This window comes from Fringilla coelebs (genome assembly GCF_963513975.1).
Source record: "Fringilla coelebs genome assembly, chromosome: 3".
Taxonomy (NCBI): domain Eukaryota; kingdom Metazoa; phylum Chordata; class Aves; order Passeriformes; family Fringillidae; genus Fringilla; species Fringilla coelebs.
In genome coordinates, this window is record NC_140030.1 from 27,475,575 (window position 1) to 27,489,233 (window position 13,659).

The 13,659-nt window shown below is 35.4% G+C and overlaps 1 protein-coding gene across 1 annotated transcript in view; it reads right to left on the reverse strand.

Annotated features, from left to right (window-relative positions):
- Positions 1-13,659, reverse strand: part of EYS (eyes shut homolog) — a gene marked incomplete at both ends in the record, with an annotated part of 593,802 nt that overhangs the window by 426,373 nt on the left and 153,770 nt on the right. The window contains one exon of the mRNA XM_084202609.1: positions 6,329-6,450. Coding sequence (XP_084058735.1) covers positions 6,329-6,450 — 122 coding nt within the window. The remainder of the gene's footprint in view (positions 1-6,328; positions 6,451-13,659) is intronic.

Sequence of the window (13,659 nt, forward strand, 5' to 3'; positions counted from 1 at the left end):
CATCTCGGCTTCACAGAGTGCTGACTGCCTCCTGAAGCTCTTTTACCTGGCAACACAGATCCTCCTCCAGCACAATAGTGCTTCCTCCAGGCAAGGACACTATCTTCTGATCCCAGCCTCAATAAGAGGTTCCAGACATTTCTGCAGCTCCAGGCCTACAGAGCTGCATTCTCCCTGAGGAGCTTAGTCTGATTTGAGGTCTCTATTGGGCAGATCTAGTTACTCCTGTGGATGGTCAGTGACAGCGCCCTGCAGCACCTCACTGCCAAAGTATGCTGTATCCTCAGTAGACGTTCTGGCCCCTTCTACTCAGTTGGCTGTGCTCTGGGCTTTGCAGTTACATACACTCTTTCTAGCATTTGCTGAAAGCATGCTTGGCTGTCCTTAATGTGGAGTCAGCTGGAAAACAAAAAGCTTCAAGTCCCCATAAATCAGGGAAAGTTGGCGACAAAGCTTGTGGGACACTGCTGCAGCTTGTTAGTAGTCACAGCCTTCTGTAGCTATCCCTTCTGGGGAGCACCAGGTACCCTGAAGCTCTTCAAAGTTTCACAGTAGTCCTCTGATGACCCCAGGAGTTCCCAGAAAGCTTAGCATATCATAAGCTAGAGCCCATAAACTGCTGTGCAAACCGCTTTGTTTGTTAGCTCTGCTCATGTGTTATTAGTACATTATTTGCAATGGAAGTGTTTAACTGCCCTACAGCAATGATAAATTTGGGTAACTTCTATGACATTTCATACACTCTCAAAGCTATGCTTGAGGTGCCTTATTATTTTAGAAACTGGTTTAAACTCCCTCCATTTAACCCATGAGTTCATCGAATGAATGTTTTGCATCTCTTTGGGTGTTTGTAAACAAAATACATTATAAAAAATTTATTCAAAATATAACACCTAATGATTAAATATATGAGGTGGAACAATGCTACTGTTCAGGAATAAAAAGTTGATAAGCTAATTTTGGAAGGGGGGAGGTATTTTCCAGGTACTTATTGTGTTTTGTTCCAAATTTTAATGTTTTATTGGAATTTTGAACAAAAATGTACTTGTTTATTGAGAAATTTATTGAATTATGGCTAAAATATGCCCTAAGGAGTGCAGAATGTCAGTGGCTGTTAAATGATGCTGAGGTGGCACAGCAATATTTTCTTTTTTGCTAAAGGCAATAGAAACCCTAAAGCTCATTTCACTACAATATAACAAGAAGCACACTACACATTTCGAGTTGTTAGCAGTATTACCAAAGAACTATAAAACGCTTGCTATCTGTGAAGGAAATACTTGTTTGTGCTTTCACACATTTCTTTAGTGAATTCATTAGTAAATCTACTGATTGTCCATATAAATATTTTAAAGATGGTTTTGAGTAAGAAATACGTGCATAACTTGGTACTAGGATGAAGGAAAAACCCCTGCAAGTCTGAATGAAAGACAAGTCAGAAGCACAACAGGCAAATGTTTTGGGAAATGTCTCTGTAGCAAGAGAGGAAGAGCTGGCCAAAGAACCCTGAAGAAATGACACATAAGAGTTGCTGCTTGCAATAAAATACTTAAACATTTGGCATCTGGGATCATTGAATACCAAGGTGATACCCATCTATGGGAAAAGCTGCTTCTTTCTTTTGGGGGACAAAAAAAAATTAAGGAAGGGTATAGCAGTAGTTAAAAGGAATGTGAGTTAAAACAGAATGCACACTGAACACAGCATTCAAATTATAATCATACCGTGACTTCCTTTAGAATTCCATGATAGTTTAAAACTCATTCATTTAGACATGAACATATCTTTTAAATGCACTGTGGAAATAGGCATACTTTTACTTATAGATCTTTCAGATATTTACACATCCCGAACTTAGGAGACACCTGCTTCCACAACTCGGCTCAGAGCAATTCTTGCATATTTCTGAGAAAATGCAGTGGCTGATTTTGACTTTGCTTTTCCAAATAAGTTCTTTCCAGAAGGGGAAAAAAGAAGCAAAACAGTATGCTAATTTTCTGTAACAGTACTGTAATTTAAGTATGCATGACACTGAATATATCCTAATGACTTAAAACTGGTCTTTTTTTGAGAGCTTAGCACAGGTTACACTAATGAAAAACTATTTTAGTATTCTGAAAAGACATGGCTTCAAATGTTAAGGAGCAAAGAGGGAAGCAATAAGGCAAGATGTTGTACTTGGAAATGTACTGAGAAAAAGTAACAACAAGGAGGCAGGATAAGTCTAACCCTGGTTGACAGCATGGTTATCCATATTGTCAGCTGGCATAAATCATTGTCTAAGTAAAGACAAAGAAAGATGATCATGGCATGGTTAATAACTGAAGTAGCATTGGTTACTAACATAAAGACTAGCACAGTTTGAGATGAGTTCTGAAATCAGGCAAAATACCCTCTTCTATGAGCCCAAATTATTCTTTCAGCTGGAATCTAAAGCAAGATAGGAAAACTATGACCTCCTACAGGACAGGATAAAGTACAGAAGAGTTTAAATGGAGAGAATTTAAACACAGACCACTTTTTTTGCACACATTAGCAGTAATTTCTCAGACGTGCATAATGAACTTGAGCTTCAAATTTTAAGGTGGTGTTGGCAGTTACCAACTTTGTTCCTTGCAGAACTTATCATGAAGGAGAGCTTTCAGCATTTTATAACACAGCCAGGTTTATGATATCCATAACTGTGAAAGGGTAAATAGAGGCCTGTGATATAGTTGCACAAGCAGTATCCAAGAAAACATGCAATAAGGAAAGTATCAAGGGTAAGAACGAGGGGGTAGGAAAAATGTCTGTTCCCAAATCAAAACAAACAAAAAACCAAACAAAATAGCAAGGGGTCTTGATTGCAAAAATAAAATATCAAGAGTGGATAAGATAGCACAAAGAATTGGACTTCAGTTATTATCTCAGTTTACACTGAGATAATAAAAAGGTGTCTTAGTGGATGGATTCAAGTGCTGACAAAGGATAACATTTCTGTACTAAACTGAAGCAAACACTGAACCTGTCCTCAAGCATAAAAGATAGATAAATTACATAAGAAAATATATCTAAGTAGGTCTAATTTCCTGTTTAGTCTGGAGAGGTCTATTTGCATGTTATAAACAGAAAAGCAGCAGCAAGGCACCATTTTTATTCCTTATAAAAACTCAACAACAAGAATTGACAAAAGGAACCTGTGGATTCATGTGAATATGCAGAAAGAACTGAGTACTTTGAAAAGACACCTGATTAATTCTCCAAGTTCTAACATCATAATGATTACAGGCAAGGGCCAGAGTATTCTACATCATTAGAAACTTCAGTTCATCCATAAAATTATGTTTCCTGTTATTTGGCAAGAAGTTGAGCAGATTTTTACTCAAGAGTTGGTAACAGCAAAAGAGACACAGGGCCTTTGGGGTTAAACCTCAGAATTATCAATACAATAGAGAAGAAATAAGGAATTCAGCTGATACTAGATGAATCTGTCCATAATTGTTCAGAGACATAGTTTGAGATTTAATGTTATCATGAGAATTAAAATCACATGGCATTCATATATGCATGAAATTTTTCTAAATTAATTTATTTGCCATGTGCCATGAGCCAAACTGAAAACTGAGAAGGAAGAAAAATATATTTCTCATTTTATCAGCCGAACATAAATTAAATCAAATGAAAGGGGACAAAATAAAAACCATTCACTTGAATAGTTTTGACTACTGGTTCAGATTCTTTCTTAGCTGATTTTTTAAAAATGAAAAATATGCATCTGAGAAATATTTATTTTCCTTTTTTTCCTATTGTAATGTGATTTACTTTTCTATGATGGAATCCATAAAGAAAGATACTCAGTGGGACAGATTTGTTGATACTTCAGTTTTGCCAGATAGTTTTCATTTCAAGATTCAACAATGAATAGCCCCAGATAAAGAAAATCAACTCAAAAGTGAAGTCTTAAATTAGTAATTATGTTTCGTATAATTATTGTTCTATCACACATTTGAATTTGGTAGGAAAATGTTTCATTTTTCATTATATTCACTTTCTTTCCATTAAAAAAAATATTTTTTAAGCTGTTGCACAATAAGTTTCTTAGTTTTTAAGTAACTGATGTTGTCAGCTGGACCTGCAAATATTTATGAGAAAATAAACAAATGAAAATTATCAAAGCATAAAAGAAAGCTAAATTTATCTATCCCTTACATTAATTTAAGTTGTAAGTGGTGTCAAGTATCAGTCATGGTGTGGCAAATTTCAAAGAAATTCAGAATATTCTGAGTATTGCTGCCACCAGCTCAACTTACAGTAGGAAAATAAACAGTGCCAAAACATGGCCACAGGCAAGAAAACTTCATTGCCTGTCACAGATACATTCTCAGATCACTTGCTGGCCTGACTTTGATCCAGACTAATGCCTGTCCAAAACAATGCCTGGGCACAAGAACTGCAGTGATCTTTTCTGTTAGGCAACTATAATCCAGTTATCCTGTTTTAAAAACTACATTTAAGTTTAAAGACATGACTGGATTCCTCAGGTTCAGGTACCAATTACTGCCACTGCTTACCTACCATACACTTTGTCTTGTTGATGTAGCTTTTAAGAGAAAAGTATTAGTAAAGGTAAAAAAAAAAAAAAACCAAAAAAAGAACACTTTTTAAAAATTAAGAGTAATTAAGTAATTATGATCTTTTAGCATCTCTGAGTACAAACAAGGACAGCTCTAATGATTGAAATGAAATTGCTTTATGATATAAAAATAAAACATTGAGCTATACTAATTTTCCTTGGTATTAAGTCTCAGAGTCACTTTCAACTCTAGGTACCTTTGAAGATGTTTTGTTTGGTGTAACCTGCCCCTTGTATATGATGATTCAATGGTATGTATCATTTTCCTGTTCTGTTATGTCAACTGGGACAAATAGCTCTGAGAAAAAGTACTCCTGGTGCTCACACTTCAAACCAATTTTCTTGTTAACCATTTTCTAAAACAGTTCTGTATTTGCAAAATCAGGAAAAAAGTACTTCTTGAGCATTTTTATTCTCAATAAAAAAGAGGAAGTACTTGGATTTGTGAATAAGTAGTTGACCCAGCTGTGAGTAAAATCAGAAGAAGCCCTGTTACCTTCTGCAATACATATAATGCTTTCTGGCTGGAAAAATTGGGAAAATGTAAGGACAGGTAAGGCTTCATGGCTGCAAAATATCCATTCACCTAGAATTGTTCTTGAGGGTGGTAAACTACAAAGAGCTAAAAGCATCAGAAAAATAAGAACCACAAAATTAAAATATTTACCTTTTTTTTTAACATTCCAACAGGCTTTAAAAAGTGGAAAAATGGCAATTAAAGAGACTTTAACAGGCTTTCTCAACATTGCTATATTTTCTGTAATTAGAATAAAAATATTTTACCAAACTAAGAATTTTTATACCACATAAAAATATAGCTCTAGGATATCACAAATAATTTTGGTTAAGTTCTGAACATAAAATGATTTAAAAAATAATATATGTATTATATTATTTGACTTAGTTATGTTTAGCTATTTGGGAAATCATTTCTCCATTGTCAGTGGTGGTCAGTTTCCTTTCTGATTATTGTCTGCAGCACCAGGAATATAATCCCTGTACAACTAGACTATGTACCCCGTGCAGTTGTGCACGTGCTGTATATGCAGCCTCATCAGCGTCTATTAAGAATTTACAGGACTCTTCAAGTATTGACATCATAATAAAGATAAACCCTAGCTTCATGGAGCAGAAACTGATTATTAGACTGTTTATGGAATCTTAAACCTCATGCTACTGAAATAAATTAATTTTTAAAACATAAATGCATGCATTAAATAAAGATTGGGGTTTAAGTTAAAAAAAAATATTAGTGTCACATCCTCATGCTTTGTCTGAGGGGGTCTAAATTTTAGTTAAATTACTCTTTTGTTGGTATTTTAAGCCACAAGGTGGCAGCAATGATATAATCTCTTCATCCAACTGCCCACTACGACTGTTTTTACTCTTTAAATGATCTCTTGTGTTTATAGGGCAAAGATGACAGAAAGAGAAACCATATTCTGTTTGACAAAGTACTGTTCCAAACTAGATTACTTGCTAAATATTTTTAAAATCATACTTTTTTTCTTTTCCTTTTTAAAATTTTACATCTATCATTTATTCTATCTGCCGGCTTCACATAAAAGTACAGTCCAGCACTGTGTCCATGGCACAAATAATTTTCCATTTGTGTAATAACATTTCCTTCCCAAGCTGGGAAACAAAATAATGCCTGGATGCATAAGCCTGGCCTTCCTGGAACATGATCATCTAGTGGGGAGGTGCAACGCTTACCGATAACTGTTGAAAAGGTCCGTGCAGGTGCCATTATTTCTGCAAGGCTCTGAATTGCATTCATTTGATTCCTTTTCACAAAATCTTCCTTCCCATCCAGGCAAGCAATCACACTGGTATCTCTGTAATACATTAAGGAAAATAAACAATCTGTTACTCTTCGTATTTTAATGCAATTACAAAAGTATTATTACTAATTGTGGGAAGACATTAACAGACAGCGAAACAACTTTGGGAGTTTTTCAAAACCTGAGTACATAAATAAATTGCCACAGCAAGATGATGAAATGTGCAATGTAACAGCATTGTGGCATCTACAGGTGTTTAGAGACTTCAAATACCTAGGTTTTTTGTTATTTGGAAACAGACAGAGACAATTATGTTTCAGAGATATATGGGCTATGATCTTCATATAAAATCAAAGAGATTTTTTAAAATTTTCTAATACACTTAAAAAATATAAATTAAGAATAAGAACTCTGAAGGGAGTCCAGATTGAACAGTTGACCCAGACCTTTCTGTAATGATATTCTTGCACTCTCCTGACCAATTAAAAGCTTGAAATATTTTATTGGAGCAAAGATAACAAAGAATAAAGGAAAATAACAATTTAAAGTCACACTCAGTATGATTGTCCTGGAGTGTGGAACAGCTCCATTGATACCAACACTTCAATTGAAGTTATTTATATGTATATTCTATCATATTGGGTCAAATCAATTTTTGTACCAACCAACTTGTACATAGTATATTTGTCATTTATATTTTCTCAGCTGCATTCTGCTTGTTTTGTGCTAACGTTGATGAACATGTCTGCTATGTTTGCTAGGGACACACCCATGATTTCTGTGACATGGATGTTCTAAATTCACTGAGAAAAACTTTGACAGTCAGGAAATAAAATTGAAGGGTATCTTTTTGAGTTAAGATAGGGCATGGAACATGGGCAGATGAAACCAAGTTTTGTGGGCATGTTAGTCTGCTGAAGGGTAAGGAAGGCTTTTCAGAGGGATCTGGACAAGTTGGATTGATGTGCCAAGATCAGTTGTGTGAGGTTCAACAAGCCAAGTGTTGGTTCCTGCCCTTGGGCATAACACCCCCAGGCAGTGCCACGGGCTGGCATGCGAGTGGCTGGAAAGCTGCCTTATGGAAAAGGACCTGGGGGGCTTGGTTGACAGCAGCTGAACATGACCAGTGTGTGCCCAGGTGGCCAGGAAGGGCAGTGGCATCCTGGCCTGTATCAGCAATAGCGTGGCCAGCAGGAGCAGGGCAGGGATTGTCACTCTGTACTCGGCTCTGTACTCGGCTGCACTGTGGCCTCTGTGGTGAGGCCACACCTGGAGTGCTGTGTCCAGTTCTGAGCCTCTCACTACATGAAAGATATTGAGGTGCTAGACTGAATCCAGAGAGGGACAGCAATGCTGATGAAGGGTCTGGAAAACAAGTCCTGGAGGGAGTGGATGAAGGAGCAGGGGTTGTTTGGTTTGCAGGAAGGGAGGCACAGGGGAGACCTTATCCGTCTCTACCACTACCTGAAAGGAGGTTGTAGCAAGATGGGGATCAGCCTCTTCTCCCAGGTAAGAAGTGACAAAACAAGAAGAAATGGCCTGAAGTTGCACCAGGGGAGGTTTAGGTTGTATACTAGGAAAAAATTATTCACTGAAAGAATAGTCAAGCTTTGGAACAGAGTGCTTTGGGAAGTGGTTGAGTTACCATCTTGTAAGTGTTAAAAAAACATGTGGATGTGGCACTTGGGGACATGGTTTGGTGGTGAACATGGTGGTGCTACACTGACAGTTGGACTTGATGATCTTAGAGTTTTTCAAATATTAATAACATTATGATAGGAGATAGAAAGATTTTGTTCTTTAAAAATGTTATACAGAGAGATGAACTTGGAAAGAAAAAAATTTGCTGTGAATTGTACCAAAGAAAGAAAAAAGCCTACATTTGAGACAAATTACATTACTAGTCCACATGTTGGTGTTTCCTATTACATATTGACCCCAAGATTAGCTCAATTGTTTACAGCATGGTGCTAATAACACCAAGGTTCTATTCTCATATGGGCTATTCACTTTGGAGTTGGATTTGATGATCCTTGTATGCCCCTTTCAACTCAGAATATTCTGTGATTTGTGATAATAGCCACACCCAAATATCTCAGTTCTCTGCATGTCTATCTGTGTCAAAGGGGAAAAAATGGGCACTACTAATCCATACCCATGAGTAACCATCAGGCACTTCTTAAAACTGTTCTATTTTCAGGCTAGGTTTTCATGTATTCTAGAAATGTAGGATAACAATTTGTTTCCAAAAATCTCTTCAAGAAACAGATTACAAAATGAGAAGTGAGAGGAGGCTTGCCAACAGTTTTGTTTAGAAAGCAGCAGTATTTTTCTAGTCCCACTAAAATTATCTGTCAATCAAATGCTGGAATTCTGTTCTTTGCAGATTTTTCATTACATGAGGATTGTCACAACAAGCACAAAACCTCACTCACATTTATGTATATCATGCATATGTGCAGAAAAAAACCTAAAAATTCTTACACAATATTTCATCTCTGCGTAGCTTTACAGCAGTTGAAAGTGCAATGTTACAATAAACACTATGTAAGCAGATAAAAAGGGTTTTTACAGCTACAAGACTTTACAGAGAAGGACCTGGAGGCCTGGTGGACACCAAGCTGGACAAGAGTCACCAATATGCCCTTGTGGCCAAGAAGAACAAGAGCATCCTGGGCTACACTGGGAGGAATACTGTCAGCAGATCTAGGGACGTGATGCTTCCCTCTGCTCAGCCCTGGGGAGGCCACACTAGTGCTGTGTCAGTTGTGGGCTGCCCAGCACAAGAGAAATGTGGAGCTGTTGGGAAGAGTCCAGCCAGTAACATTACTGAGAGATGGATGCACCTCTCAGATGAGAAAAGGCTGAGAGAGCTGGGATTGTAAATCAGGACATAGTTTACACCAACAACATAAAATCACAAGAAGCATAGTAGAAAGCATGTGGTGGATCAAGCAAGAGACTGAAGGAATAGCATTTGATTATTATTTATATGTTGTTCCCTTTTATTTACTGTAACTATGCATTACTATCCATTGGAGACAGGTTAAAATAAATGGCACCTTTAAGTTCCTGCAAATTGTCTTTTGTTTGTCCTCTAAAGAACACAATAAATGCATCAACAACACTAGAGTTAATTCCTTGTAGATAGCTCTCCCTTGTGCAATATGTAGCACAGTATGCCTAAGAGTGGATTTTACCAGATAGGGTAAAAAATTACTGATCCCTTGCACACATACCCTGAACCACATATTCATGTGAGCTTGTCTTTATGCAATGCACTTTGTGGTTGTAAGAAAGTGCCATTTAAGAGCAATTGCACCTTTCCCTTCTCCAAAACTGTAAATGAAGAATTAATCATTTCCTTAAGCCCTAGTCAATGTTACTTCACTAGGAAATGGCAGCTGAACATCTGGTAAACAGAAACTGCAATGAAAAATGTTCATCACACACAACAAAGATCTAAAGTATAAACAAGTCGAGGCTGTCCTGTGTATATCTATGTGGGTAGATATGTCTAAAGAAAAAACTGAATCAATTTAATTTTTAAAGATACCCATGGAATTGGAGAATTTTTGAGGGGATTTTAAAGTTTTTAATTGACAGAAAGAACAAAAAATACCTCACCTGGAAACAGAAACGCACAAAAGGAAACATTGAAACCTCTCTTTATTCTGTGTGTTCCAAATTCTTCTGCCAGACCTTTTCATGGGGTGCAACCCTTTATCCATTAAGGCCAAACAAGATGAAGCTATTGTACAACAAATCATTGGCACACAATCGGAGATGTACTCCAGCCTCTATAGAAAACTCATCACAAAATTCTTGTCTGTAGGAATCAGGGCTTTTTTTCCTACAGAAAACCTTCATGCAAGTTCATTTTGTTAGTGCTAACAGCAGTTCATTTAACCTTGTGAAATAAATGTGAACAGAAAAACGTAAGCATCTGTGAAATCATATTTGCAATTGCTCTAAACCATATTGAGATCCTAACCATATTTATGCAGCCTTTTTTTAATTTAAGGGTCTTTTCTGAGTTGCTACTTTAGGGCCTTACTTTTAAGTTATTATTGATTTAACCATTTGCATAATCATACATATTAACTGACAAAATTAGATTGCCATTTGTCATCATGGCATTGTTTTCATTGAGCAAGTCTGTTTGCATTTATGCCCTAAATAAGCAAGCTTGTTTAAAAACAAAATAAAATAGAACAAAACAAAACAAGGATATCTGTTCATCTTCATTTGGTTTAACACTTTTTTTTTTTTTTACCATAGAAGTCTGAGCTAAAACAAGACCTATGCCAAGTGAAGTCCCAGCAAGCACACTACTTTTCTGTCTTCTGGTAATGAATTATTTACCTTTTCTTCACAGGTTGTAGGAAGACTGAATGTATTTACCATGCTGCTCCACAAATTAAGGAAATTTGACTTCTGACACAAAGAAAATCTGCAATTATCTCTGTTGTTGCTACTCCAGAAGACATACATGGCTTGCTCTAATATTAGTTAATAACTCTGCAATAATCAGATTGCTTAACTCACAGCAAAGAAACACCTCTGGGGCTGAGTGTCATGAGGTTTGCTATATGGTTATTAATACTGATGTTAATTGGAAGAATGATTATAATAAGTGACATAAAAGAATAAGGTGGGAAAAAATGTGAAACGTGGATTGAGAAGTGATGAAAAATTACAATTAAAAATATAATTTCTAAACAGTACTACAAGTGATTGGTTCTGATAAGACTCATATTTAAAAATCACCAAAATTTGTTACTGAATCTTATTATTAGAATCACTAACTGATGAATTTTTACCTATTACTTTATTAAAAAATAAGACTTTATTTTACTCTAGCTAAGTAAGTTACAAAGCCTATGTGGTGTTCTGGATTAAACACGTGAAATAGTAGGGTAAATAATATTAAGTACTAGCTATCTACAGAAGTTGAGGCAGCATTAGGTAACAATTAGGTATTTTTAAAGACTTCTAAATTCTCTATTTCTATTTCTATTCCTTTTCCTATACAGTTATATATTAAAGATGCTGAGCAGTGTATTTGTTTGTTCTTTCAAACCACTTATATCTTTTGTAACCTAAGTTATTGTAAATTATATATCAACTGATATAAAGGATAAACCAGGTTTTATTTAATTCAAATGTTAAGCAAGGCTTAAAGGATGAAAAAAGAACATTTTTAATTTGCTAATCTCTCTAAGATTTTAAATAATTAATAAGTTAAAATAACAAGAAAGCATATTTAAAACAGCAGTAAAATTAGGTAAACTGTAATACATTTTTGTTTCACATTATAATAATTATTTTATATTAAAAACATTTAATAAGTATATGAAAAAAATTAAGATTTTCATCATATTTGAATAGCACACCATTAGTAAAGAGAATCTTGCATTTTCATTCAGTGCAAATTCTGGCTTAAAATATGGCTGGCATCTAGACATGCTGTGTACTTATAACTCTAAATGGACTGTACTGTAATTTGTAACCACAAAGAAAATTATCTTAAATGGGAACACTTGTCATTTGCACTGCAGGTTTCTATACACAACCATTTCATAGAATGGTGCTTTCTCAAAAAATCCTAATTATTGCTGCATTTGATACTGATAATTTTAAAATGACACTTTTTGTAAATGTATATTTTGGTGAAAGTTTTGTTCTCTCCAAATTTAATCACAACTAATGCAAGTAACAGGCTTCTCTTAAAATTATTTTAGATTTCATGTTACATTTAACATGGAAATAAATTCTGGCTTATGCCTTTAAAATTTAATCAATTATTCCTGTCACTGCTCAGACACGAGAGACAGTTCTCAAAGTCCAGTGTAAACCTTGTTGGGGTTGGTTTTCTGTGTGGAAATTCACCCATAACATGCTGAGGACTGCAAACATGCAACATGGCTTTTACTAGTATTGACACAGATATGCCATTTGAGTGTGGACAATGTTAAACATTATGCATGTATTATTTTTGGAGGGAAAAAAAAGAAAAATACTCAATAACAAATCCAAATCTCTGTGAATTTATACTTTTTAGTAAATTCAAAATGTTATTTTATGAGCTGCTACAAGAAATATGGACATTAGAAGACCATAAAAGGTATTTAAGAACAATCATTATTATAAACAAATACATAAACAAAGTGTTTTAAAAGCTGTTGATATTAATAAGGAAATATTTTTCTAAGGAAAGATGAAGGATTTTAGGGAAAAAATAAGATTTGGTACTGCTCCAATCCAGCAGTAATTTTTTGACAACAAACCAAAGTCAGTTGGAGACCTAATTAATAATGTGGTAAGTCTTTTTTTTGTCTCTACTTCCTGACTGCTGCCATTTATTCTGTTTATACCTTTCTTTTGTTCCTCTCCTAGAGAGCTTACTAGGAAATGTGCCAATCAAATCATCTTCCTCATGACAGGTGCTGAACAGTGTAGGAAAACTAATGGAAAACAACAGCCTTAGGTTGTTTGTGCAAAATAAACCAAATAACTAATCCAGCTGGTGACAGACATTTGAGTATCAACCTTTGGTCGATGTATCTGGGTTGATGTTTAGCTCAATTGTTCAATGACTAGAGAAAGGTCATGAACACATTCCTGTTAAACTAAAGTACTGACAGGAACTTGACCCCCCTAAAAGCTTGTCCAAAACTTTCAGTTTGCTATTAGATCTCAGGTAACAGGAGAGCTGTGGGAATTCACTGTGATATTCCAAAGGAATAGTCTAGGTACTGACAAACAGAAATAACATCTTGCTTTTGAATTATGAACCTGGTGTTGCAGCCGGTAACTTTTTAAATAAAGTAAGAAAATGCAGAAGATCAACTACTGGTTTCCATAATACAAAGCTATCTCCTCCCTTAACATAACAGCTCACTCAAATTCATATCTTAAGCATGCAACCATTATCACATCACACACTTCAATCACCACAAAGTGTCATTTTTGCCAACCTCTGTCTCAAAAGTAGGGGAAAGTTGAAGGAAGGGTGCTCCAAAAATACTTCAAATGAAATATCCTTAGAAGCACCCAGAGATTCAAAATATTATTTGATGTCAAGTCTCCTCTTTTGAAATTTCACTCATCCCTACTTTAAATTTATAGGACATTTCATTATAATAAATCACATTACAAAAAAGTAATTTGTAAGAATTAAAACATGTATCCCCACTCATCTGAATTTGCAACTCTTGTGGCTTGGCTGTGCTTGTTTTCAGAGATATGCCATCAATCTTT